The following is a 24,627-nucleotide window of genomic DNA, read 5'->3' as shown; positions in this document are numbered from 1 at the left end:
TTATAAATCACAATAGCCTTGACAGATGCATTCTATTCTTGGTGCAGAAGTTGTGAAAGGGTTACTGCTTCATAATACGCCCTGATTCTCCCCCTCCTTTCTCCCCTATTTTGGGTTTGCTGCAGATATTTTCAGAATGCTGTGCCAGCAGCGGTTTCTGAAGAAGTTGCATATTTTGCGCACACACACACACACACACGCACACATATATACATGCACACATATATATAGATATACACACACATACATACACGCACATGCGCACATATACATATATCTTTAAAACAAGGTTGTGTTTTGCAGTAATTAGCAGACTCATCCGCACTTCCACCATTTTATAGAAATCACAGTAACACTGCATGCAGGAGAGTGTGTTTATATGTAAACATAAAATGTTGTCTTGTCTTGGAACGAACCCTCGCTGGTTTCACTCAGATGCAAAGGTTGTCTGGCGATCTTTCTTCCATTATAAATTAAATCAACTCTTCTCAAAAAAATCCCTTTTTTATTGCCTTTTTTTAACATTTTGGCACAGTACAAATTGGTGCTTTTACAAGATAAACCTGTAAAGTCTGGTATTGGGCTTAGAAAGAATTCCCGTATAAATATGTTTTACTGCATCCTCATAGCACTGGCTTTAAAAATTACAGAATGCCCTTTTTAAACTGGTTCGGCCCCATTTCTTTTCCCCAAAGTCATGAAAGCATCTTGAACAGCTTTGTCTCTTCTTAAACATAAGTTACAGGTTAGAAAATAGTTTATTTTTTTATATATATATAATCACTTTTGTAATCAGCCATGGTTGCTTTGATATAAGCATATACAAGAAAACAGTCTGAGTTTTGCACTTTTTACAAAATTCTGACAACTTGTGCATTCTATTGCATTATATATATATATAATATATTATATTATATATATGTACAGAAGTCAGATCTGAGTCTCCTGAACTTTCTCCTTGGTATGTGTTTGTATAATAAAGGGCTCAGGTATTGTAGTGTGGAGCGAGTTACCCAGGCTGTTCTCTGTCCAGTGAGCCCCATGTGCTGGTTTGTACGTGTTATAGTTCATGTGGTCATGGACCGAGGGCACTACGACTGCTCCTTCTGATGGCGTGATGTCCTCGTCCACGTTAATGATCTCTATAGTCCTGGCTGCCGCCACCGTGCTCCGTTGTTGGTGCCGTTTGCGGAGTTTGTAAAACACTATGAGCATGGCAGCCGCAAGCAGTGTCACCGCCACGAAACAGCCAATAATGATTTTCGTGGTTTTCATGACCTCGTCCAGGCTGGTGCGGGTCGTGTCCATGGTGGCCATCGTGGGGATCACCACCACTGGTTTTGGATTCCTCGTGCTCTGTAATAGCACTGTGGGAGTGGAGATGAACGCTGGCTTGTAAGTGGGTGGTGTTGACAGAAACGGCGGTACTTTAGTCCTGACGGTGTCGGGTGTCGTTTCCACGGTAACTGTTGAAAAGTAGGTGTAATTTGACGTGTTGATCTCCGCCATGCTAACTCGCAGGAAGGCTGATGCATCAGCATTCCCTTCCACGTTGGTCACCATACATTTGTAGGTACCAGCATCTGTTATTAAAACGTGCAAGAAGTATAGGGTTCCATTGTTAAATACAGATATACGGGGATGTGTTGAGCCATGACTCAATATCGTGCTGTTGGGCAGCAGCCACCTGATGGATGACATGGAGGATGTTCGACATTTCAATTTGGCTGTTCTCCCTTCAGAGATGTTTAGGTTCTGTGGCGGTTCCAGAATAACTGGCCGTGAGCATTGGAGAGTGCCCTTGTCTACTTCGGTCAAGTATTTCCCCCTCATGTGAGGTGGGGAATGGCAGCGGCCACAACAAGTAGAGTTTGTGGGGATGTACTCCCGCAGCCACCAGGCGAGCCAGAGGATATCGCAGTCGCAATTCCATGGATTGTGGTGCAGATGCAACTCCACAAGGTACTTCAGTGGTGCAAACAGATCATGTGGCAGCGAAGTGAGGTTATTGTGGGCCAGGTTTAGTTCCACCAATGCAGTGAGGTCATCAAAGGCATTTCGCTCGATTAGATTGACTTGTGAGTTCATAAGCCAGAGCTTTTTTAGTGATTTTAGCCCCTGAAATGATCCCGGTTTAATTGCAGGGAAGTGGTTGCTAGACATTTCCAATTCCTCCAACCTCACCAGTGGTGTGAGGTTTGGCATATCCCTCAGATTGCACATCCCTAGGTTAAGGTATTTTAAGTTAATTAAGCCCTCAAAAGCACCATCCAAAATGTACTCTAGTTTTCTAAGTTCCCCCAGATCCAGACGCAGCAGTGACGGCACCCTATTAAAAGCGTATGATGGAATACTTTCAATGGGGTTGTTCCTGAGCCACAATTCACGTAGCTTTGAAAAGGACTCGAATGCACCACTTGGTATCACAGTCAGTCTGTTCTCAAACAACTCCAATGTGTTAAGGCTAGTCAGTCCATTAAATGCACCAACCTCTATTTGCCGGATGGAATTCCGGCCGAGCTGCAAAACCTCCATGTGGTACAGGTGTCGAAAGGTGTCTGCCTTGATAAGCTGGATGTTGTTCTCCATGAGGTTGAGGTACCGGGTATTAGAAGGGATCCCTTGAGGGACCTCTTTGAGACCACGGCGAGTGCAGACGACTTTGCTGAAGTGATTACTGCAGGAGCAGATAACTGGACAACTCTGTTCTCTGTTTGACGCTTCGCACACACTCCACATCCGTACCGTGAGGTAGACAAGAAGAACCAGGGCAGCATTCCAGGTGTGATGCACAGTTACCTGCCACAAGAGATTCATGATGTGGCACATTCATAATTCACCATAGTCTGGGATCGGCACTGATTTGAAAATCGGCTCTATCCTGGCACAGCAGGCTACCAGTGCCTTTAGCGATCGACAGTGAAAGGGGGAGGGGGTGGGGTGGAAGAAATAGCGAGATGCAATGAGGACGGCCTGTCACACCTACCTCTCCAAGAGTGCAGTTCCTTTTTTTTCTTGCACTAGATACTAGTGCTATTTTCCCCTTGTCTTCCTTAATAAAAAATAAAGGATTCACAAAATGGCTCCTAGTAAATCCAAAGCAATAGAAAGGACTGACAGAGGTGAGGCCCAATCAGCTATGCAGGTGCATGCATCCTCTCTACCCCAGAGAGTAGCGCCATCAACAGTCGTGGTGTTTGTCCTCGGAGTTGAGAAAGCTGTTGAGCAAGCTCCATCACTGATGCAGAATCCAGACAGTGCGTTTTATGTAGAGGGTTTGTTTTTCGTTGTTTTTTCTCCACCCCTCTGCTGCTGTTGCCGGTCTCTCTTTCCCGTTGTACCCACGCTCTCTAATCTGTTTCGCTCTCTTCCCCTCTGCCAGGCTTGGCTGATTTAAAAACAGCTACGAGCAGCACATTGCAGTCAGTAGCTTAACTAGCCAGTTCTCCACCAGTAGACGCAGCAGCTGCAGGCTGCCTCCCGCACAGTTAGCAATAATCCGTTGATTGCTCCAAGGGGAGGGGGGGTGGGGGGAGCGATTGGAGGAGGGAAGATTGCTGGAGAGCGCTCTCTTTCTCTCACTGATGAAATGGAAATCTTCAGTGATGAGCTTTTCTTTTATTTTGGCAGAATCAGCATCGCAACAGAAGGGAAGAAAGATTCTCTTCTCTTCCCTCTATTTCTTGTGGTATCCTTTTTTGTTTTGAGGTAGTGAGTTGTGGCAGCTTTTCTTTTAGCCTTTTGTCCTGTTAATAAGGTTTTTGTTGGCCAGTGACTGCAACAGCTGCAACAGGAACCTCTGTTCTCCGGAACATTTTCTCTCTTTCTTCGGTCTTTCTCGCTTCTCCCTTTAACAGTGTTGCAGGCAACCACACAGGCTGCGCTCCCATCCCTTTGTCCTTCAGTCTGAACGTGAATGTATTGCTGACGCATGTCGTAATGAGCAGTACATTGGTGTGATGCAGTGCTCTTGTATGTATTAACAAACCCCCTGCAGCTTCCCCCCCCCCCCCCCCCCCTCCCCACCCCCTAACCCCACTCTCTTCTCCTCTAAGGGTTAATGATAAATCCCTCCAGCAATGTTTCATTGGTTCGGTGAAGTATTTTCATATGCATATATAAACTCTGGAAGAGGTTGTCAGTTCGGACCCTGCAGCTCTAATACTATTTAGGGTTGTTCTGAGTGTATGTGATGTGGCGGCTGACTCTTTGAAATTGCCAAATGTGTTGCAGTGATTTGAGCTAGTTTACTGTCCTCGGACTCTGTTGGGATAAACACGAATTGATGCTACGGCTGCTGGGGGCCAGAGAGATGCAATTGGTCAGCTGGCTGCCAGTCTTACGTCATTGCTTGTAGTGCTGAGTTGGCTGCTCTGTGACGGCAAGACAATCTGTTGGAAGCTTGAAAGAAATGTTCCTCCTGCATACCAATGCACTGGAGAAGGGGAAAGAGAAGGAGAGAACCAAAATGGAGTCTCTCTTCTGACCAATTAGACACAATTAAAATACAAACACCTCCCTCGGGTTTTGGACATTCTCCTCTTTACCTTTTGTTGTCTTGCCTAAGTGGAAGGTCATGCCACTCTCTGTAGCCAATGGTCTAGTCTGATTTTAAATGTTGTATCTAGTTGTATTCAGTTAGCCTAGTTTCAGCCAGCCCCGTGCCAGGCTCTGATGGTACTGGATCTTGAACAGACCTGTTTCTGCACGTAGAACTGTGGATGTGATTGTTGATGCTGGCCAACCAGCAAGGAAGACTTTGTGGTGATATCCATCCCTACCTCTGTGCCAGACGTTTGCTGTTCGATTCCCACCCCAGGACTTGATGGCCATGGAAGGTTTTTTGTGGTATGGTCAAGCAGGTTGTTTCTGATACATCTATGGTTGGGAGAGTTTCCTGGTCAGCCGGCACCGTGTGGTAGCTGCAATGCAGCAGCCTCCCCATGTTAAAAGACTCCATGTGTGAGCTCTTGTCACAGACTGCTAGGGAGAGATGGGTAACCCTAGATCTTGCACAGAATGAGATGTATTTAAATTTTGGAGTGGAATGAAAGTACCATTCAGTAGAGCTCCTGTACTGGGCCTGAACGCTACATCGACATGACAACTGGCTAATTACTATTACTCACCACTCCCCACAGCCATTTCCTTTGGCGGGGGGTGTGTGTGTGTGTGTGTGGCGGAGGGGGTGGGGGGGGTGTGTGTGTGTGTGGCGGAGGGGGGGGGGGTGTGGCACATTCCTCAGTATTTATTCTTGGTGTGTGTGTGGTGTCTGCTCTTGATTGGTGTGTTGCATGCTCTGGCGTCCTTGTGGTTTGGCAATTTGTGTTTGGAGGCTGATCTCAAATCCAACAAAGCCTGCAGCTGCAGATATCCTGTGTAAAATACATTGTAGTAGTTTCAGTCTGACACAAAACCATTGATAATTTTGATATTGTACACGCATCATTTTGCTCATGGACACAAAATGGCTGTTGTGAGGGGGGAAAAATGGCTTTGTTTGAAGGAAGGAGTAGGGTCAAGAAGAAGGATCAAGCTTTGCTATATTTTACCTGATTGCTGTTTATTGCTGACACTGAGTGCCTAAATGTTAAGTGCTCCATTCTTCCTGAATACAAAATTCCTCTCAAAAACACCTTTGAAATGTTTTGAGATTAACCAATCTAATCGTTACTTTGCTCACATTGATTTCCTTCAGAAAGAAGTGAATCAGAGCTGAAATTTCAGTACATTTTGCAGTCATTATCTCACATTCCCAAATGTGTAGGTTGGAGGGTGGGGGGGAAGAAGAATTAGCAGGGTAAATAGTGGATTAGGATGTGGGGCAAGCCTGGGTAAGATGCCCTGACATAGAGTCAGTGCATATTCAATGGACCGAATGGCCTCTTTCTGCACTGTATGGATTCTATGTGTAGGATGATAAACTGAAATACACTCTGAAAATGCATGAGGGATGCTGGCTGCTATGAAGTTAGTTTTCAGCTGTTGCTTTACTTTAGAGCTGTCTGTGTTGTCCTCTGTAGTTTCCTGCTCCGAATACATGATGGCCACATGAGATCGTCAATAGATCTCCTGTGGACCTCATAGAGTATGAGCTCCGCTAAAAGGTGAATGGAGGCTCGCCCAACAGGGAAGGAGCAACGGGGGCATTTAAAACCAGTGGACTCCACTCAGGCCGGCAGTGGAAAGACTCAGGGCCGATCTGCACTCTGTAGCCACTGAGCGCCATTTCGAACACACTTCAAATAAAGGGTGATTGGTGACGGAAGATTAATCGGTAAGATTATTACACTTATTATGAATATTCCGCAGTGCTGATGTTTGGGATACACAGACCTTAGTGAATGGGTGGAATTTTCTTTGGTTGTGAATCTGGCAAATTTGACTAAAGGGTCAGAAATAAAACATGATAAATCCACTGGAGGAAATTCAGGAGAAACTTCTCTATCCAGACAGTGGCAAGAATGTGGAACTTGCTACCAAAGGGTGGAGGCAACTAATTGTGTATTTAAGTGGAAGCTAGGTAAACATGAGGGAAAAGGAATAGAAAGCTAACTTGAAGAAGTTTATTAAGAAGGGTGGGCAACAGCTCAAGTGGAGCCTGATCACTGGACATGGGCCTGTTGGGCAGAATGACCTGTTTCCGTGCAGTAGATACTATGTAAGGTTCTGTAATGTTGAATCCAGCAAGTTTACTTGGGCCAGATATCCTAGCCACTAGCCTTGACAAGCTTTGATGTTCATGATGTGGAGTTGCCGGCGTTGGACTGGGGTAAACACAGTAAGGAGTCTAACAACACCAGGTTAAAGTCCAACAGGTTCATTTGGTAGCCAACGCCACTAGCTTTCAGAGCGCTGCTCCTTCGTCAGGTGAGCGGGAGTTCTGTTCACAAACAGGGCATATAAAGACACAAACTCAATTTACAGAATAATGAATAATGATTGGAATGCGAGTCTTCACAGCTAATCAAGTCTTAAAGGTACAGACAATGTGAGTGGAGAGAGCATTAGCACAGGTTAAAGAGATGTGTATTGTCTCCAGACAGGACAGCCAGTGAGACTTTGCAAGTCCAGACAAGTTGTGGGAGTTACAGATAGTGTGACGTGAACCCAAGATCCTAGTTGAGGCCGTCCTCTTCCTGTTGGGGAGCACTTCAGCGGTCACGGGCATTCAGCCTCTGATATTCGGGTCAGCATTCTCCAAGGCGGCCTTCACAACACACAACAGCGCAGAGTCGCTGAGCAGAGACTGATAGCCAGGTTCTGCGCACATGAGGACGGCCTCAACCGGGATCTTGGGTTCATGTCACACTATCTGTAACTCCCACAACTTGCCTGGACTTGCAAAGTCTCACTGGCTGTCCTGTCTGGAGACAATACACATCTCTTTAACCTGTGCTAATGCTCTCTCCACTCACATTGTCTGTACCTTTAAGACTTGATTAGCTGTGAAGACTCGCATTCCAATCATTATTCATTATTCTGTAAATTGAGTTTGTGTCTTTATATGCCCTGTTTGTGAACAGAACTCCCACTCACCTGACGAAGGAGCAGCGCTCCGAAAGCTAGTGGCGTTTGCTACCAAATAAACCTGTTGGACTTTAACCTGGTGTTGTTAGACTCCTTACAAGCTTTGATGTTGCCAAAGACTGTGTGGGACCCAACACTAGTGCAGTTTAATACGCCATAAAAAGTAACTTGAAAATATTCTGGCTCTAATCTGTGAAAAGAAGAGACTAAAGTGGAGATCCCCATTAGTCCTCATCCATCTCCTTGTTCTAGAGTGCTGTACTATACCATTGTCCCAGAAGTATTAATTTATTTTGTCTGCTTTTCTTAACAGTCGTCCTTCTTTCTCGAATCCATCGCATTTCTACTGGTTGAAATGTACCATCCGTATCTCGTGTCATGGGCCACCATTCATTCGTGTTTGAGCCCAGACGTTTAGTATGAATTTGATATTTAACCCCGGGGTGTCACAGCTGTGTCTAACCCTGTTCCCAGCCAGTTATCACTCAGGTGCTGTCCAGCGTGATTGAGAACTTTTTAAAAACCCTTTTCGAATCCAGCTATTTTTCTGAAGCAACTTGAAATTTGAAAGTGACAATAAATGCTCATTGTGCTTTTCTTCACTACTATATAAGGAATTTTGGATGGAAAGAGAATCCTGTTTCTTACCAAAACCAGAGTTATATTTCTGAGTTCAGAGAGACAGTGTCGAATGTGCTATCTAGATCAAGTTCCTCACAGGCTTTGGCTATTCAACTATATTTGCACTGCTGCACTAACTGCTCCTGTGGGATACATGGCTGCATTGTTTATTTGTACACAGATTTCTGTTGTCTCAGTATTTTTCAATTTTTGAAGTGTAGCACAGTGGAGGCACAGTACATTGGCACTCTAATTAGAGCTGTGTCATAGATTACTGGGTTGCAAGCTTGTGCTGCTAATTTCCACACTGTCTACTGCTCTGCAACATCTCTTCTCTCCTCCCAATTTCTCCACTAGTCTGAATTTTGAATCGCGACTGTGCCATTGGATCACCCCGGGTTTGAGGCAAGGCACAATCTTATGGCAGGAGATGATCACCCCTGAACTGCACTGATGCACTTCTTTAAATTCTTTAAAAGCAGAATTGCTGAATGTTTCCAGACAGTTTAGAGAGGTGGTTAAGCTGTGAAAAGAATCATAGGAAGGGGAGAAGAAAAAAATGCACATTTCACAAAGAAACCTAGAAGTCTTGCCAAATTGGAGATGTGCACAAGATGATTTAGTCACTAACATGTTTTTGCTTCCTTGTGACACTGACTTGCTGTGCTGATTCTACAGGTATCTCCTGTTCATATCCAAGGGCGATTATTCACTAGAGGCTAACTACCAGTGTTTGGAGCCTATTTCACAGTGGTGCGGGTGAGAGTGGCACAGTGGTGTAGGGAAGAGATTACTGTTGAGCCCAGTCTGTGCTTGAATGTCATCCAGATTATGATTTGCAATATGAGTCAATTATTTTGTTTTTGTTGTCTTTGGCAAGATTCACACGTAACTCAGAGAAAAGAAGGCTTAGAGTCACCCTGTTCCTCGGGGATTGTTATTAACTATGATTAAATGCAAAGCATGTGACTGATTTTATGTTTGCACAAGCACCTATATGTTCTCGTCTTTGCACACATGCATATTATCCATTTGGAGTCACTGGGTAACAGTCAGCAGCATGAAGCCTGGTAATTTTTTTAATTGCTTATCCCTCACCTCACAAATATCTAAGCAAAGTGTACTCCTCCTTCTTCTCTTCTCCCTCTTCCCCACCCCCTCACCTCTTTTAATTTGCCTGAAGGATGCAAGACAGGCAAATGTTCATCAGTGTACTCCTTTAAAGTATAAGCTTGGGTCAGAGGTAGCACTCTCATTAAGTTGGGAGGTCATGAATTTGGTTCACTCCAACGATCTGAACACAAAATTCAATCCGGTATGCTCACACAGTGCTAACAGAATAATGCACTCTCTGAAGCATTTTTCTGTTAAAGGAATTTATAAGATTCTATAATGCTAATAGAATAAGAGTAGACAAGCACTCCGGGAATACTGTTCTGCAGAAGTATGGTCTTCTGTATGGGATCATAGAATCCCTACAGTAGAAGGAGGCCATTCAGCCCATCGAAGGGGAGCATTTTACTCCATCCCTGTATTCCCACGCAATTTAGCCTGGCCAATCCACGAAACCTGTACATCTTTGGACTGAGGGAGGAAACTAGAGCACCCAGAGGAAACCCACAAAGACACGGGGAGAACGTGCAAACTCCACACAGTCACCCAAGACTGAAGTCAAACCTAGGTCCCTGGCGCTGTGAGGCAGCAATGTTAAATTTGTGCTTTTATGATGCTAATGGTGGAAGACTAAAGTTCTTCTGAAGAATATTAATCTCTCTTTTGGCAATGCTACTAAAACAGATGATCTGGCCATTTACCTTGCTGCTAATTTTGATATCTCTGTATACATTAGTTGCACAGTAAGAAGTCTCACAACACCAGGTTAAAGTCCAACAGGTTTATTTGGTGGCAAATACCATAAGCTTTCGGAGCGTGCTGCTCCTTCGTCAGATGGAGTGGTTATCTGTTCTCCAACAGTGCACAGACACAGAAATCAAGTTACAGAATACTAATTAGAATGCAAATCTCTACAGCCAGCCAGGTCTTAAAAGGTACAGATAATGTGGTTGGAGGGAACATTAAACACAGGTTAAAGAGATGTGTATTGTCTCCAGACAGAACAGCTGGTGAGATTATGCAAGACCAGGGGCAAGCTGTGGGGGTTACTGATAATGTGACATAAATCCAACATCCCGGTTTAGGTCGTCCTCGTGTGCGGAACTTGGCTATCAGTTTCTGCTCAGCGACTCTGCGCCGTCGTGTGTCGTGAAGGGCGCCTTGGAGAACGCTTACCTGAAGATCCAAGGCTGAATGCCCATGACTGCTGAAGTGCTCCCCCACAGGAAGAGAACAGTCTTGCCTGGTGATTGTCGAGCGGTGTTCATTCATCCGTTGTCGTAGCGTCTGCATGGTTTCCCCAATGTACCATGCCTCGGGACATCCTTTCCTGCAGCGTATCAGGTAGACAACGTTGGCTGAGTTGCAAGAGTATGTACCGTGTACCTGGTAGATGGTGTTCTCACGTGAGATGATGGCATCCGTGTCGATGATCCGGCATGTCTTGCAGAGGTTGCTGTGGCAGGGTTGTGTGGTGTCATGGTCACTGTTCTCCTGAAGGCTGGATAGTTTGCTGCGGACAATGGTCTGTTTGAGGTTGTGTGGTTGTTTGAAGGCAAGAAGTGGGGGTGTGGGGATGGCCTTGGCGAGATGTTCGTCTTCATCAATGACATGTTGAAGGCTCCGGAGGAGATGCCGTAGCTTCTCCGCTCCGGGGAAGTACTGGACGACGAAGGGTACTCTGTCCACCGTGTCCCGTGTTTGTCTTCTGAGGAGGTCAGTGCGGTTTTTCACTGTGGCGCGTCGGAACTGTTGATCGATGAGTCGAGCGCCATATCCTGTTCTTATGAGGGCATCTTTCAGCGTCTGGAGGTGTCTGTTGCGATCTTCCTCATCCGAGCAGGTCCTGTGTATTTGGAGGGCTTGTCCGTAGGGGATGGCTTCTTTAACGTGTTTAGGGTGGAAGCTGGAGAAGTGGAGCATCATGAGGTTATCCGTGGGCTTGCGGTATAGTGAGGTGCTGAGGCGACCGTCCTTAATGGAGGTGCGTGTGTCCAAGAATGCAACCGATTCCGGAGAGTAGTCCATGGTGAGTCTGATGGTGGGATGGAACTTGTTGATGTCATCATATAGTTGTTTCAGTGATTGCTCACCATGACTCCAAAGGAAGAAAATGTCATCGATGTATCTAGTGTATAGCATCGGTTGAAGGTCCTGTGCGGTGAAGAAGTCTTGTTCGAACCTGTGCATGAAGATGTTGGCATATTGAGGTGCGAATTTTGTCCCCATGGCTGTTCCGTGTGTCTGGATGAAGAACTGGTTGTTGAAGGTGAAGATATTGTGGTCCAGGATGAAGCGGATGAGTTGTAAAATTGCATCTGGAAACTGGCAGTTGACGGCATTGAGTACTGAGGCCGTTGCAGCAATGCCATCATCGTGGGGGATGCTGGTGTAGAATGCCGAGACATCCATTGTGACGAGGAGTGTTCCTGGTTCAACTGCTCCATGTGTGTTGAGTTTCTGTAGGAAGTCTTCAGGTAAGCGTTCTCCAAGGCGGCCTTCACGACATACGACAGCGCAGAGTCGCTGAGCAGAAACTGATAGCCAAGTTCTGCACACATGAGGACGACCTAAACCGGGATGTTGGATTTATGTCACATTATCAGTAACCCCCACAGCTTGCCCCTGGTCTTGCATAATCTCACCAGCTGTTCTGTCTGGAGACAATACACATCTCTTTAACCTGTGTTTAATGTTCTCTCCAACCACATTATCTGTACCTTTTAAGACCTGGCTGGCTGTAGAGATTTGCATTCTAATTAGTATTCTGTAACTTGATTTCTGTATCTGTGCACTGTTGGAGAACAGATAACCACTCCATCTGACGAAGGAGCAGCAGCGCTCCGAAAGCTTATGGTATTTGCTACCAAATAAACCTGTTGGACTTTAACCTGGTGTTGTGAGACTTCTTACTGTGCTTACCCCAGTCCAACGCCGGCATCTCCACTACATTAGTTGCTACATTCGTCTACAGCTATGTAACATATCAAAAGTACTTCACGGTATATAATATGCTTTGGATGTCTTGAGACACTATATAAATCTTATTTTGTTCTTCACTTTATAAATGGTCATTTCTCAATTAAACAATTGTCCCAGCCATGCAAAATTACAAACTGAAAGGGAATTAAAACATCCAGCCATATGCAGATATGGTAGTTTGAAATGCACTTTGTGTTAACGGTTGTAGTTCAGCTGTTGAAATTTTCCATTGGGATAATGAAATTCCTTCCAGGCACAGGGTTTCAGTGTTGAGATGGAGTCATCAGGATTTTTTATATTCCCCTCACTTGTTCTCTGCAATCAAACTTTGGAGATATTGATGTCTGCATGTCTGTACTGACATTGCATCTAACTCTGCACCTAACCTGTATCAGATATGACTGGTTTTTTAAACGTAAAACTCCAAGGCAGTCAATGAGTTTGTGAGGTGATTTTTGTAGCTTGTGGTAACTTACTGATTTCATTATAAATAAAAATGGTTTGAAAGGCTCTTTTTTTCCCCAACTATGATGTGGATTAGAATTCCAAGCAGTTCAGCAACGGAAGTATTTGTTATGCAAACTTTGGCAGCTTCTTTCTTTCAAAAGGCCAAAGCTGGAGAATTGCCTTAAAATGGTTTGACATTTCAAACAGTTTAGACATGAGCCGTGTATAAAACTGTTGCTTCTATTGCTGGGTTGCTCTATTTACCAGCATCCTTAAATATTTCTCTTCATGAATCTCTTGCTTATTTATGTCTGGTTTGTATGTAAATTTTTAATACCGTCATCTAATGTCGTTTTGGTGAAGCAGATTTTTACGATTCTCTCGCCCTCCTCTGCCTGATTTTTGTTCAGTTAAGCAAATCTTCAAGGTTAAGAATACAACCTTTTAGCACCTAGCGTGCAAGAAACAATACTTTTCACTCTATGTTAATACCTGTGACAATAATAAATCAAATCTGTCTTTCCTAAGACTGAACGCACAAGTCTCTTACCGTTCAGGCTTTATGTAAATAAAAACTTGTTTTATCGCAAAGGTGTGGCTGACATTTTTATACTTGCTTTCATCCATTACAGCCTTCCATCATTAGAATTAAAGCTATCCCCTGTGTAACATTGTCATATGTACAATTTTCTATTTGTTGGGTCACTGTAACCAAAATGTCAATGAATGGACAACTATGCCAGATGTCGTCCTCCTGCTGTTGAAATGATGCTAAAATAATTTGTATGCTATTGTGTTCAGTCCTAAACACATGGCATCCAATGACGTTTTCTTCAGATTCAGGTTAACCTGTATTCTGATATTTATAACCTTGTGGCGGTGTTTTACTTTGATTTCCAGGAGCTGACTGTCGAAGTTTGCACAAATAAATCCGTCCTCTCTATTCCAAACACTGGTCCTAAGGCACATGAAAAGCCTAGAATAACTGAGCTACATTTCAAATGTGGATGGCAGCCGCCCAGAATGGGAGGCAGTTCATACAATTGATGGAAGCAAAGACTGAGGACGATTTTTGAGCAATCATTGTCATATAGAGAAGAACCACATAAGGCTATCAGTCCCTCGAGCTTAGTGGAAGCATTTGGATAGTTTTACAAATATGCTTTCCCGCATGACACTCATCAGGAGTTTAGGTGTGGTGATTTTCCAGGGCTGTGATATCTGAGCGGACTATTTGATCTTGCCTCCGACATTTTTTGATGTGCGCTCCCAGCAGAGTGAAGGATACTGCTGGGAGCACGTATACCTAAAATCCTCTTCGGTGTTGTTTGATATGAACAATTATTATCTCATGTCAGTGACTTTCTTTACGATACACTGGCTCCAGTATTGTCATGAGATGTTTTATAGTTCTGCATGGAAAAACAGTCTCACTGCATAGATTTGTATTTTGTGCAGAGAATAGCCTAAAGTAAAATAACTGTCCAGAGAAAGTGGCCATCATGTCCAATTTTCAATAATTGGAAGATGGATTCAGAATCAAAATTGCTATTCCTACTTATGCTTAAAAAATTATAAGTCTTTACAGCATGAGTTTATGAAGTTTTGCGAAAGATCGTCAATAATGCATTAACTTAACTGTTATTGATGGGAAATCAACATAAACAATTTAGGCCCAAGGAGAATACACATCATACATTTCTTTAAATATGAAAATTAAGATTTCAGCTCGTTCAGCCATCATTCATGGATACCAAAGATAGCATGGTTTAGAAAAATGTTCTTCAAACTTTTTTTTTCCAGAGACCCACTTTTGCCAGTGGACCGAGCTTCAGGACCTGTGTCACGCTCACTCATTCGCTTGTATTTCCCAGCATATTACACACATGGGCTTTTCATCCTGATTCGCGTTGGCACAATTAACAAAATAATACCTCAAGAAAATCATCTCAGTGAGGGTGGAGTAATGACAGGGAGGCTTCTGCAAGGGGGATGGTTGGCTGGTTGGGGAGAGCTCTGCAAGGGGGTTGGTTGGGAGGGGAGAGCTCTGAAACGGAGTGGGGGGGGCGGAATAGTCGGTTGGAAGAAACTCTGCAAGGGGGTGGCCCTGAGGTGGTGGCCTATACAAGGGAGTTTGGGTAGTTACTTATCATGTTTGGGTATTTGATATGGGGAGTCTCTAACAATTACAGTATTAGTAACCAGCCCCTATGCATGACCCTGGTACACTTGAAGCCTCAGCTCCATCTGTGGCTATGTTGGGACTTGATGGAGAAAAGAAATCAGGATCAACATGTATATCTAGATCAACGTCAAATAAGAGAAAGGAGGTGGCGGAGGAGCAAGGCTATCGCACCCAAGGTGCTTCACAGCCAGTTATATCATTGTTGTTAGGTGGGCAGGTGTTACAGTCTATTTCTGCAAAGCAAGGTTCCACATTCAACAGATGACCTGATTATTTGTGGTGGTGTGTTGAGGAAATATGTTAAACACTACTAAAGCACTATGCTCCTCTGCAGAGTATACTGCCGTCTATTATGTCCACCTGAGTAGGATGACAGTGCTTCTGTTTAACCTCTCATCTAGAAGATGCAGCATTCCATTGTACTGCAGTGAAATGTCAGTGTAGATATTTATTTGCAGGCATGATATGTATTCAGGTTTAAGATGAAGTCTGTTCCCTTGATCTTTAATTGATAATAGTGTCAGATGTCATAGATTAGCTGGAATATTACTAAATTGTTCCATTTTGATCTGTGTTTAACTTAAATTCTGGATTACTAATTACCCTTTTCTCCTGCCTAAATAGCTGTTGTCACTGTTGAATTGATTTAACTCGTTTTTGGTGGATGTGCACAATCAGTTGAACTATGTAATTTTGTCAAATTTTGTACAAGTTTGTCTCATAGTGCAGTATTCCATGTAACCAAGCTATGTGAAATAAATCAAAAACGGAAAAGGCTGGAAAATCTCAGCAAGTCTGACAGCATCTCTGGAGCGAGAGAGAATAGAGCCAACGTCAGCTCTGGCAAAGGTCATCCAGACTCAAAACGTTGGCTCTATTCTCTCTCCACAGATGCTGTCAGGGTTGCTAAGATTTTCCAGCATTTTTTGTTTTGGCTTCAGATTCCAGTATTCGCAGTCATTTGCTTTTATCGGAAGGTTGTAAGTTCAGGCCCCACTCCAAAAACTGGAGAACAAAATTTAGGCCAGCACTTCAAGGCAGTCCTGATGGAATGTTGGATGTGACTATTTTGAACAGCAAAGGAGCAAGCTGACCAATATTTATCCCTCAACTAACATTACTGAAAGAAAGATTTTCTGATTCAAATTCCATTGCAGTTTTGTGGGACTATGCATAAACCCTTTTAAAAAGGTGCTTACAGTGAAGGGACAGTGTTTCACATGAGCAAGAGCATTCTTTTTGAAATGAGCTGTGCCCTTGTCAGAAATCAATGTGACCTGGCTCTAACGATTAACTACTCAAAATAGGGCAAGCCACATACTGAATTTACAAACGATTCCCACCATGCTTCAGTCGAATCAAAAACAACACAGGATCATACTGGTCCAGATCACAGCACTTAATTACAAGTTAAATATACCAAAGTTTAACAAGGCAAAATACTTGTGATGTAATGTTATGAAGTCTGTTGCAGCATTAACCTCCTGAAGCAGAGAATCAGCTTTCAATAGTGTATTTAAAAAAAAGTTTATCCTAAATAATTTTCTACACAGAGTACAGATGTCTTAATCTCCTGCAGACTCCCAAATTATGACCTGTCAGCATTTAAATCAAGCATCTTTTAATTTTTTTCCTATTGAAATCAATCAAGACTAATTAAACCAGTTTTGAAATTCAATGTCCATTGACTGAAAAGCACTTTTTATTTTCACATAGATAAAAGCAAATTACTGCAGATGTTGGAATCTGAAACAAAAGCAGAAAATGCTGGAAAATCTCAGGTCTGACAGCATCTATGGAGACAGAATAGAGCCAATGTTTCGAGTCTGGATGACTCTTGTGGAGAGAGAGAACAGAGCTGGATGATCCTTCGTCAGAGCCTTCTACCTTGGTAGATACCGAAGTGGAAATAGGGTTGGATTTATTGGTGGGAGATTCCCTAGAAGTCATTCTTGGTCTGTTTGGCTTGGAACATTGAATGAAGTCATCAAATGGGTGATTAGCTTCAATGAGTCTGATGTAGATATTTTCCAAGCCAGGTATTTTGGCAGGGGGTGAGCATTGTAATTTAAGAAATATTGCCAGTTGAGAAAACATTTCAAAGTGTGAACCACATGATATTAGAAAAGTGTGTTTTTCTTTTGCTTTTCCTAAAACACTTTAGGAAGCTGTTCAAATCATGCATCATAACCTGGCATGCAGATTTTAATCCCACCTCCACCCCCATGCTCCAATTCAAAGAACCTCTTAGCCTTGAAATAATCATTTAGGGTTATTTACACACAATAGCTTGATGTATACATAAAACGTTCTTCTGTCTGTTATTTTAAACTAAATGGGATAACAAAATCTTCTAGAATAGCCAAGGAATATGAACAAATTAACCAATTGTCCAAAGGTAATTACGAAGCTTTGGTTTCACCATGTCCCTGGGATCCACATCTCTATGCACAGACTCACCAATGCAATTCTGAATTGCTTCCTCCTAATTTATGAGAATGACTGAGATATGTGTAGGTCTTGATCTCTGCAGACCTGACTCTCTGTGTTCTTCCATTGCTACCGTAGTGGTTGCAGCATTCATATTATTGACATTTTATTTCCATCTCAAAGACGTTTTCATGAGTTTAGGACTGCGGAAGGTGGGTACAAGATTTGAACATAACGCTGCATGCTCTTTGTGGAATTGCAGTGGACAATTTAATTTATAAGATTCTCTGCATCAGCGTTTAACCTTTCAGGTTAACCAATTACATAATGCATTCTGTTGACCTGAGAAATTTAAATGTATTCTTTCTTTATGTTCTCTCTGCAACACTCCAGGGTTCCTATCAGTTTAATATGTCGGGAAGCTCACTTACATAACCACCCCACCCCTCCCCCCCGCATCAACTTCCCAGGTGCTTACCAATTTCAATTATCACTCTACCAAGTGCTTGTTTCCAGCTGTATATCCTGCTAGTTTACTTTTTAATACTGGACATCTCTCTACAGAGATCGGTCCTTATGCTGAGAGCACATTGAAGAGTTCATGTTGTCCTGCACTTCTGAACTTCAACATTAAGAGGAGTGGTCCCCAAAACTTGATTTGTTTCCTCCTCAGAGGGAGAGAAATGAAACAAGGGCCAGAGTTTATCTACACTGGGGACTTGGGCACTATGATTATGTCGGTCACCACAGCAATTACTGGTGTATTGTTTATGCAGAGTCCATTTGGATTTTTCAAGTTTACTGTCTATTAGAAAACTTTTTTGAAATATTATTAAACTCAGTTAACTTTGCTGGATTATGTCAGCAACACCAGAATCATTAGTCCTTCATATATGGGGAACAAAGAAATGGCTGACCAACTGAATACATATTGTGATTCCATCTTCACAAAGGAGGCCACAAAAATGTTGGGGAACACAGAATTTATTTAGTGAGAGGGAGGAACTGAAGTAAATCAATATTAGTAGAAATGGTGTTGGAGAATTTGATGGGATTGAAGGCTGAAAAATCCCCAGGGCCTGATAACTTGCATCCCGGAGTACTTAAGGAAGTGGCCTGAGAAATAGTGGTCATCTTCCAAGATTCTATAGACTCTGAAACAGTTCCTACAAATTGGAGGGTAGTTAATATAATCTCACTATTTAAAAAGGGGGGTAAAGAGATAAGCCTGAAGTGAGGAAAATTCTAGAATCCATTATCAAAGATTTTATAGCAAAACACTTGGAAAACAGTTGCAGGATTGGGCAGAGTCAGCATGGATTTATGGAAAGGAAATCATGCTTGACAAATTACTGGAATTCTTCAAGGATGTAACTCGTGGAGTTGATGAGGGGGAGCCAGTGGATGTAGTTTATTTGGACTTTCAGAAGGCTTTCAATAAAGTCCTACATAAGAGATTAGCATGTAAAATTAATGCACATGGAATTAGGGGTAGTATATTGAGATTTGTAGAAAACTGGTTGGCAGACAGGAAATAAAGAGTAGGCATAAACAGATCTTTTTCCAAATGGCAGGCAGTGACTAGTGGGGACAGGAGGGATCAGTGCTGGCACACCAGCTATTCGCGATACATATTATTGATTTAGATGAGGGAACTAAATGTAATATCTCCAAATTTGTAGATGACACAAAGCTGGGTGAGAGAGCTGTGAGGAGGATGCAGAGATCCTTCAGTGTGATTTGGACAAGTTGAGTGAGTGGGCAAATGATTGGGAGACGACGTATAATTTGGATAAACGTGAGGTTATCCACTTTGGTAGCAAAAATGGGAAGGCAGATTACTATCTGAATGGATGTAAATTAGGAGAGCGGAATGTGCAACGAGACCTGGGTATCCTTGTACACCAGTCACTGACGGTAAACATGCAGGTGCAGCAGGCAGTAAAAAAAAAATGGTATGTTGGCCTTCGTTGCCAGAGGATTCGCGTACAGGACAAGGGATGTCTTGATGCAATTGCACAGGGCCTTGGTGAGGCTAGACCTGGAATATTGTGTTGCTCTCCTTTTCAAACAACAAAAGAACAAAGAACAGTACAGCACAGGAAAACAGGCCCTTCGGCCCTCTAAGCCTGTGCCGCTCCTTGGTCCAACTAGACCAATCGTTTGTATCCCTCCATTCCCAGGCTGCTCATGTGACTATCCAGGTAAGTCTTAAACGATGTCAGCATGCCTGCCTCCACCACCCTACTAGGCAGCGCATTCCAGGCCCCCACCACCCTCTGTGTAAAAAAACATCCCTCTAATATCTGAGTTATACTTCGCCCCTCTCACCTTGAGCCCGTGACCCCTCATGATCATAACTTCTGATCTGGGAAAAAGCTTCCCACCGTTCACCCTATCTATCCCCTTCATAATCTTGTACACCTCTATTTGATCTCCCCCCATTCTCTGTCTTTCCAGGGAGAACAACCCCAGTTTACCCAATCTCTCCTCATAGCTAAGACCCTCCATACCAGGCAACATCCTGGTAAACCTTCTCTGCACTCTCTCTAAAATCTCCACGTCCTTCTGGTAGTGCGGCGACCAGAACTGAACGCAGTACTTCAAATGTGGCCTAAGCAGCGTTCTATACAGCTGCATTATCAGACTCCAGCTTTTATACTCTATACCTCGTCCTATAAAGGCAAGCATACCATATGCCTTCTTCACCACCTTCTCCACCTGTGTTGCCACCTTCAAGGATTTGTGGACTTGCACACCTAGGTCCCTCTGTGTTTCTATACTCTTGATGGCTCTGCCATTTATTGTATAACTCCTGAGGAAGGATGTTCTTGCTCTAGAGGGAGTGCAGAGAAGGTTTACCAGACTGATTCCTGGATGACATGACTGACATAGGGGCGGCACGGTAGCACAGTGGTTAGCACTGCTGCTTCACAGCTCCAGGGTCCTGGGTTCGATTCCCGGCTCAGGTCACTGTCTGTGTGGAGTTTGCACATTCTCCTCGTGTCTGCGTGGGTTTCCTCCGGGTGCTCCGGTTTCCTCCCACAGTCCAAAGATGTGCGGGTTAGGTTGATTGGCCAGGTTAAAAATTGCCCCTGAGATTCGTAGGTTAGCGGGATTAGCGGGTAAATATGTGGGGGTAGGGCCTGGTTGGGATTGTGGTCGGTGCAGACTCGATGGGCCGAATGGCCTCCTTCTGCACTGTAGGGTTTCTATGTTTCTATATGAGGAGAGATTGAGTCGGTTAGGATTGTATTCACTGGAGTTGAGAAGAATGAGGGGGATCTCATAGAAACCTGACAGGGTAGATGCAAAAAGGATGTTCCTGATAAGGTGTCCAGAACCAGGGGTCATAGTCTGAGGACGCAGGGTAAACGGTTTAGGGCAGAGATGAGGAGAATTTTTTTCATCCAGAGAATGGTAAGCCTATGGAATTCGCCACCACAGAAAGTAATTGAGGCCAAAACATTGAATGTTTTCAAGAGGCAGTTAGATATAGCACTTGAGGCGAAAGGGATCAAAGGAATTGGGGGGGAAAGTGGGATCAGGCTGTTGAGTTGATCATAATGAATGGTGGAGCAGGCTTGAAGGGCCGAATGGCCTCCTCCTGCTCTTATTATCTATGTTTGTAAAGTAATACAGTGTGACCTGGAAATTCTAGTGGAGTGCATAACTCAGAACATAAGTAAGAGTAGGAGTAGACCATATGGCACATTGAACCTCCTCTGCCATTCAGTATGATCATGGCTCAGCTCACTGGATTTCATCCATGACACGAGCTGTAACCAAACCCAGAAAAACACCTCAACTCAATTCAACAGCTCTGATGAAAGCTACATCTATTGTGACGTTAGTATACCTTTTTTTAAATCATGATCTCTGGAGTTCTGACAGCTTCAGTGTTTCTCATTGCTGCAGAGCTATCGACCAGATGTCCTTTTCAGGCTCCTTAATTGGTTTAAATGGGGGCCTCAGCTACTTTCTGAGATTAGTCTTATGAGCCTGCATTGTTAGGAGTAAAAATGGCTGATAGGTCAGGTGACAGGAGCTTTTTCATTTTCAGTTCTGTGCTGCAGGTTTTTAGAAGGGACAGCAAGCTGAAAAGAAGTGTTTCTCTCCCTCCCCCTGTTTTATTTGGAAATTCTGCTGGCTATCTGAAAACAAAGTCTTGCCTTTCTAAAGGGGAGAATCTGCTGTTGGTGGCTTGATCAGAGTCTACCTGGGGTTCTGGGAAGCTGTTCTGACTTCAAACTGTTCTGAGTCTATCTGAGAACTGCAGAATTCAACCAAAGGACTCAATTCCTATATCACATGAGCATTAGACTTTGCTGTGTTGGACTTGTTTCAAGGATTATATTTATGGGATTGGTTTGAACAAAGAAAACTACAACACAGGGACAGGCCCTTCGGCCCTCCAAGCCTGCACTGACCATGCTGCCCAAATGAACTAAAGCCCCCTACCCTTCCGGGGACCATATCCCTCTATTCCCATCCTATTCATGTATTTGTCAAGACGCCCCTTAAAAGTCACTATCATATCTGCTTCCACTACCTCCCCCGGCAGCGAGTTTGATTGGAACATCTTAGATATATTTGTTAAGGGTTGTACATTATCGTGGTTGTTTTGTTTTTTGTTTGTAATTGATAGAAGCATTGGCTAATTTTCTTTCCATAGATGTTAACTATGTTCTTAATTAAACTTTGTTTGATAAAAGCTCCTTAGTGGGTCATTCGAATCATATCTGAAGTGAAACGTATCATCTTTATCCTAGCTAAATTCAAGATGCAAAACTTATGATCCAGGCGGGCTCCATAAAACACTTTGGAGTTTCTGACCTGAACCATAACACTATAGATAACTTGTGCTAAGTGATTTATTTAGCTTTTACTTCAGAGTTTGAGAGATTATTTTTAGCCACTTTATTTTGGTAGTGTGTTAACACTTGAGATTAATATAGTTGTTCTTGAATACATCATGCCATATTTCCCCTTCTGCACTCTCCACATCCTGCTGAGCTACCAGTACCCGCTTGTAATCGGAAATCATCTCCCAGGCTTTAATGAGATACCACCCTTAATTAGAAACTGAATGTGCTGGAGAAAACCCAGAATGACAGAATTGTTATGATGTGTTAAAAGGCCATTCTGCCTATCTTGTATATGCTGCCTCTCTCCAGATGAGCATTATGACTTAGTGTCATTCTTCTGCCTTCTCCCTGTGCTTATTCATCTAATAATCATCCAATACATAAGAACATAAGAAATAGGAGCAGGAGTAGGCCATCTGGCCCTTCGAGCCTGCCCCGCCATTCAACAAGATCATGGCTGATCTGAAGCGAATCAGTTCTACTTACCCGCCTGCTCCCCATATCCCCTAATTCCCTTATCGATCAGAAAACTATCTACCCGTGATTTAAACATATTCAACGAGGAAGCCTCCACCACTTCAATGGGCAGAGAATTCCAGAGATTCACTACCCTCTGAGAGAAGAAGTTCCCTCTCAACTCTGTTCTGAACCGGCCCCCCCTTATTTTGAGGCTGTGCCCTCTGCCCTCTAAATACCCTCTTGCATACCTCGATTGAACCTGTCTCCACCACACTTCCAGATAATGCATTGCAGATCTGAGCCACTTGCTGTGCAAAAATGTTTTTTCTCATGTTGCATTTGTTTGTTTTGCAAATCACTTTAAATCAGTGCCCTCTCATTCTCGATCCTTTTACAAGTGGGAGCCCAGGCTCCCTCATGATTGTGAACACCTCTATCAAATCTCCTCATAGACTTCTTTTCAAGAAGAATAGTCCCAACCTCTCCAGTCTATCCTCCTAACCGAAGCTTCTCATCCCTGGAACCATTCCTACAAGCCTCTTCTGCATGTTCTCCAATGTGTTCACATCCTTCCTATAGTGTGGCACCCAGGACTGTACAGCTGAGATCTAACTAGTGTCTTATGCACCTGATCAAGTCTGGCAGCATCTTTGGAGTGAGAAACAGAGCTAACGTTTCAGGTTGAATATGACCTTTGGAACTGAAGGAAGGTAGAAATGTGATGGAATCTGGGATTTAAGGGGCTGAGAGCAGATAGAATAAAAGGGAAGGTCTGGGATAGGTTAGAATGTGGAAGAGACTAAATAATTAAGCTATCATGGAACAAAAGACAGAGGGAGTGGTATTGTGTGTAGTAAACAATGTATTGGTCCACAGCGAGTGTTAATGGCAGAATAATGAGCAGCTCTTACTGAAAGTAAAAGCATGAGAACAAGATGCCGACCGGCATTTGGCAAAAAAATCAAAATGGAGGACAGAGTTCATGATTTGAAGATATTGAACCCAATATTGAGTCCAGAAGGTTGTAACGTGCTAATTGGAAGATAAAGTATTGTTTCTCAACTTGTGTTGGGCTTTACTTGAACATAGCAGCCGGCCAAGGACAGAAATGTGAGCGAGAAAACAAAATGATGAATTAAGATGGCAAGCAACTGGAATCTTAGAATCTTGCTTGTGGATTGAGTGGAGGTGTTCTGCAAAGCGGTTACCCAGTCTGCATTTGGCCTCTCCAATGCAGATGAGACCGCATTGGAGCAGCAAATGCAGAATACTAAATTGAAAGAGACAAAAGTAAGTCGCTGCTTCACCTGGAAGAAATGTTTTGTGCATGGACAGTGAGGAGAGAGGAGGTAAAAGAGCAAGTGTTAGACCTCCTGCGGTGCCTAGACAGGTGCAGTGGGGAAGACAAGGAGGTTTTGGGGTGATGGAGTAGTGGGCCAGGGTGTGATCCCTTTGGAATGCTACTAGTGATGGGAAAGATGTGGGAAACCGCTATTTGCCAGTTAATGTGCTGCTGGACCTTTTGTTGTTGATGCTTTGAAACTTGTCATGCAGCTTGCTAAAGAAAATGTTTTGTTTGAATCTCTCTGCTGAATAGTCACTTGTTCCCAATCCACTTCCATAGACTAACAACAGCCCAGTAGTGTTGGTGGATACTGACCTGTTCACTAAAGCTCTGTCTACAATTTCCTGCACACCTGAGTGACATTAACCAGCGTGATCATATGCGCCCACATTTAAAATTATTACACTGTTCTTGTATAGCAAAACGTCCACGCACGGTGGATAGCACTGCTGCCTCACAGTGCCAGGGACCCGGATTCAATTCCGGTCTCGGGTGACTGTCTGTGTGGAGTTTGCATGTTCTCCCCGTGTCTGCATGGGTTTCCTCCAGGTGCTCTGGTTTCCTCCCACAGTTCAAAGATGTGCAGGTCAGGTTGATTGGTCATGCTAAATTGCCCCTTAGTATTAGGGGGACTAGCAGGGTAAATA

At 43.5% G+C, this 24,627-nt stretch overlaps 2 protein-coding genes across 2 annotated transcripts in view; one reads left to right on the top strand and one right to left on the bottom strand.

Moving 5' to 3' along the window:
- The window catches only part of snd1 (staphylococcal nuclease and tudor domain containing 1), a 909,008-nt gene that overhangs the window by 508,490 nt on the left and 375,891 nt on the right, over positions 1–24,627 (top strand). The window lies entirely within an intron of this gene.
- lrrc4.2 (leucine rich repeat containing 4.2) lies at positions 884–2,829 on the bottom strand. Its single transcript, XM_078234736.1, has one exon. It carries the CDS (start codon positions 2,827–2,829, stop codon positions 931–933), a length of 1,899 nt encoding a protein of 632 aa, XP_078090862.1. The 3' UTR covers positions 884–930.

This window comes from Mustelus asterias, chromosome 19 (genome assembly GCF_964213995.1).
Source record: "Mustelus asterias chromosome 19, sMusAst1.hap1.1, whole genome shotgun sequence".
In the NCBI taxonomy this organism is placed as follows: Eukaryota; Metazoa; Chordata; class Chondrichthyes; order Carcharhiniformes; family Triakidae; genus Mustelus; species Mustelus asterias.
Note: the sequence above shows the minus strand (reverse complement) of the source record. Positions and strands in the feature narration are given on the sequence as shown.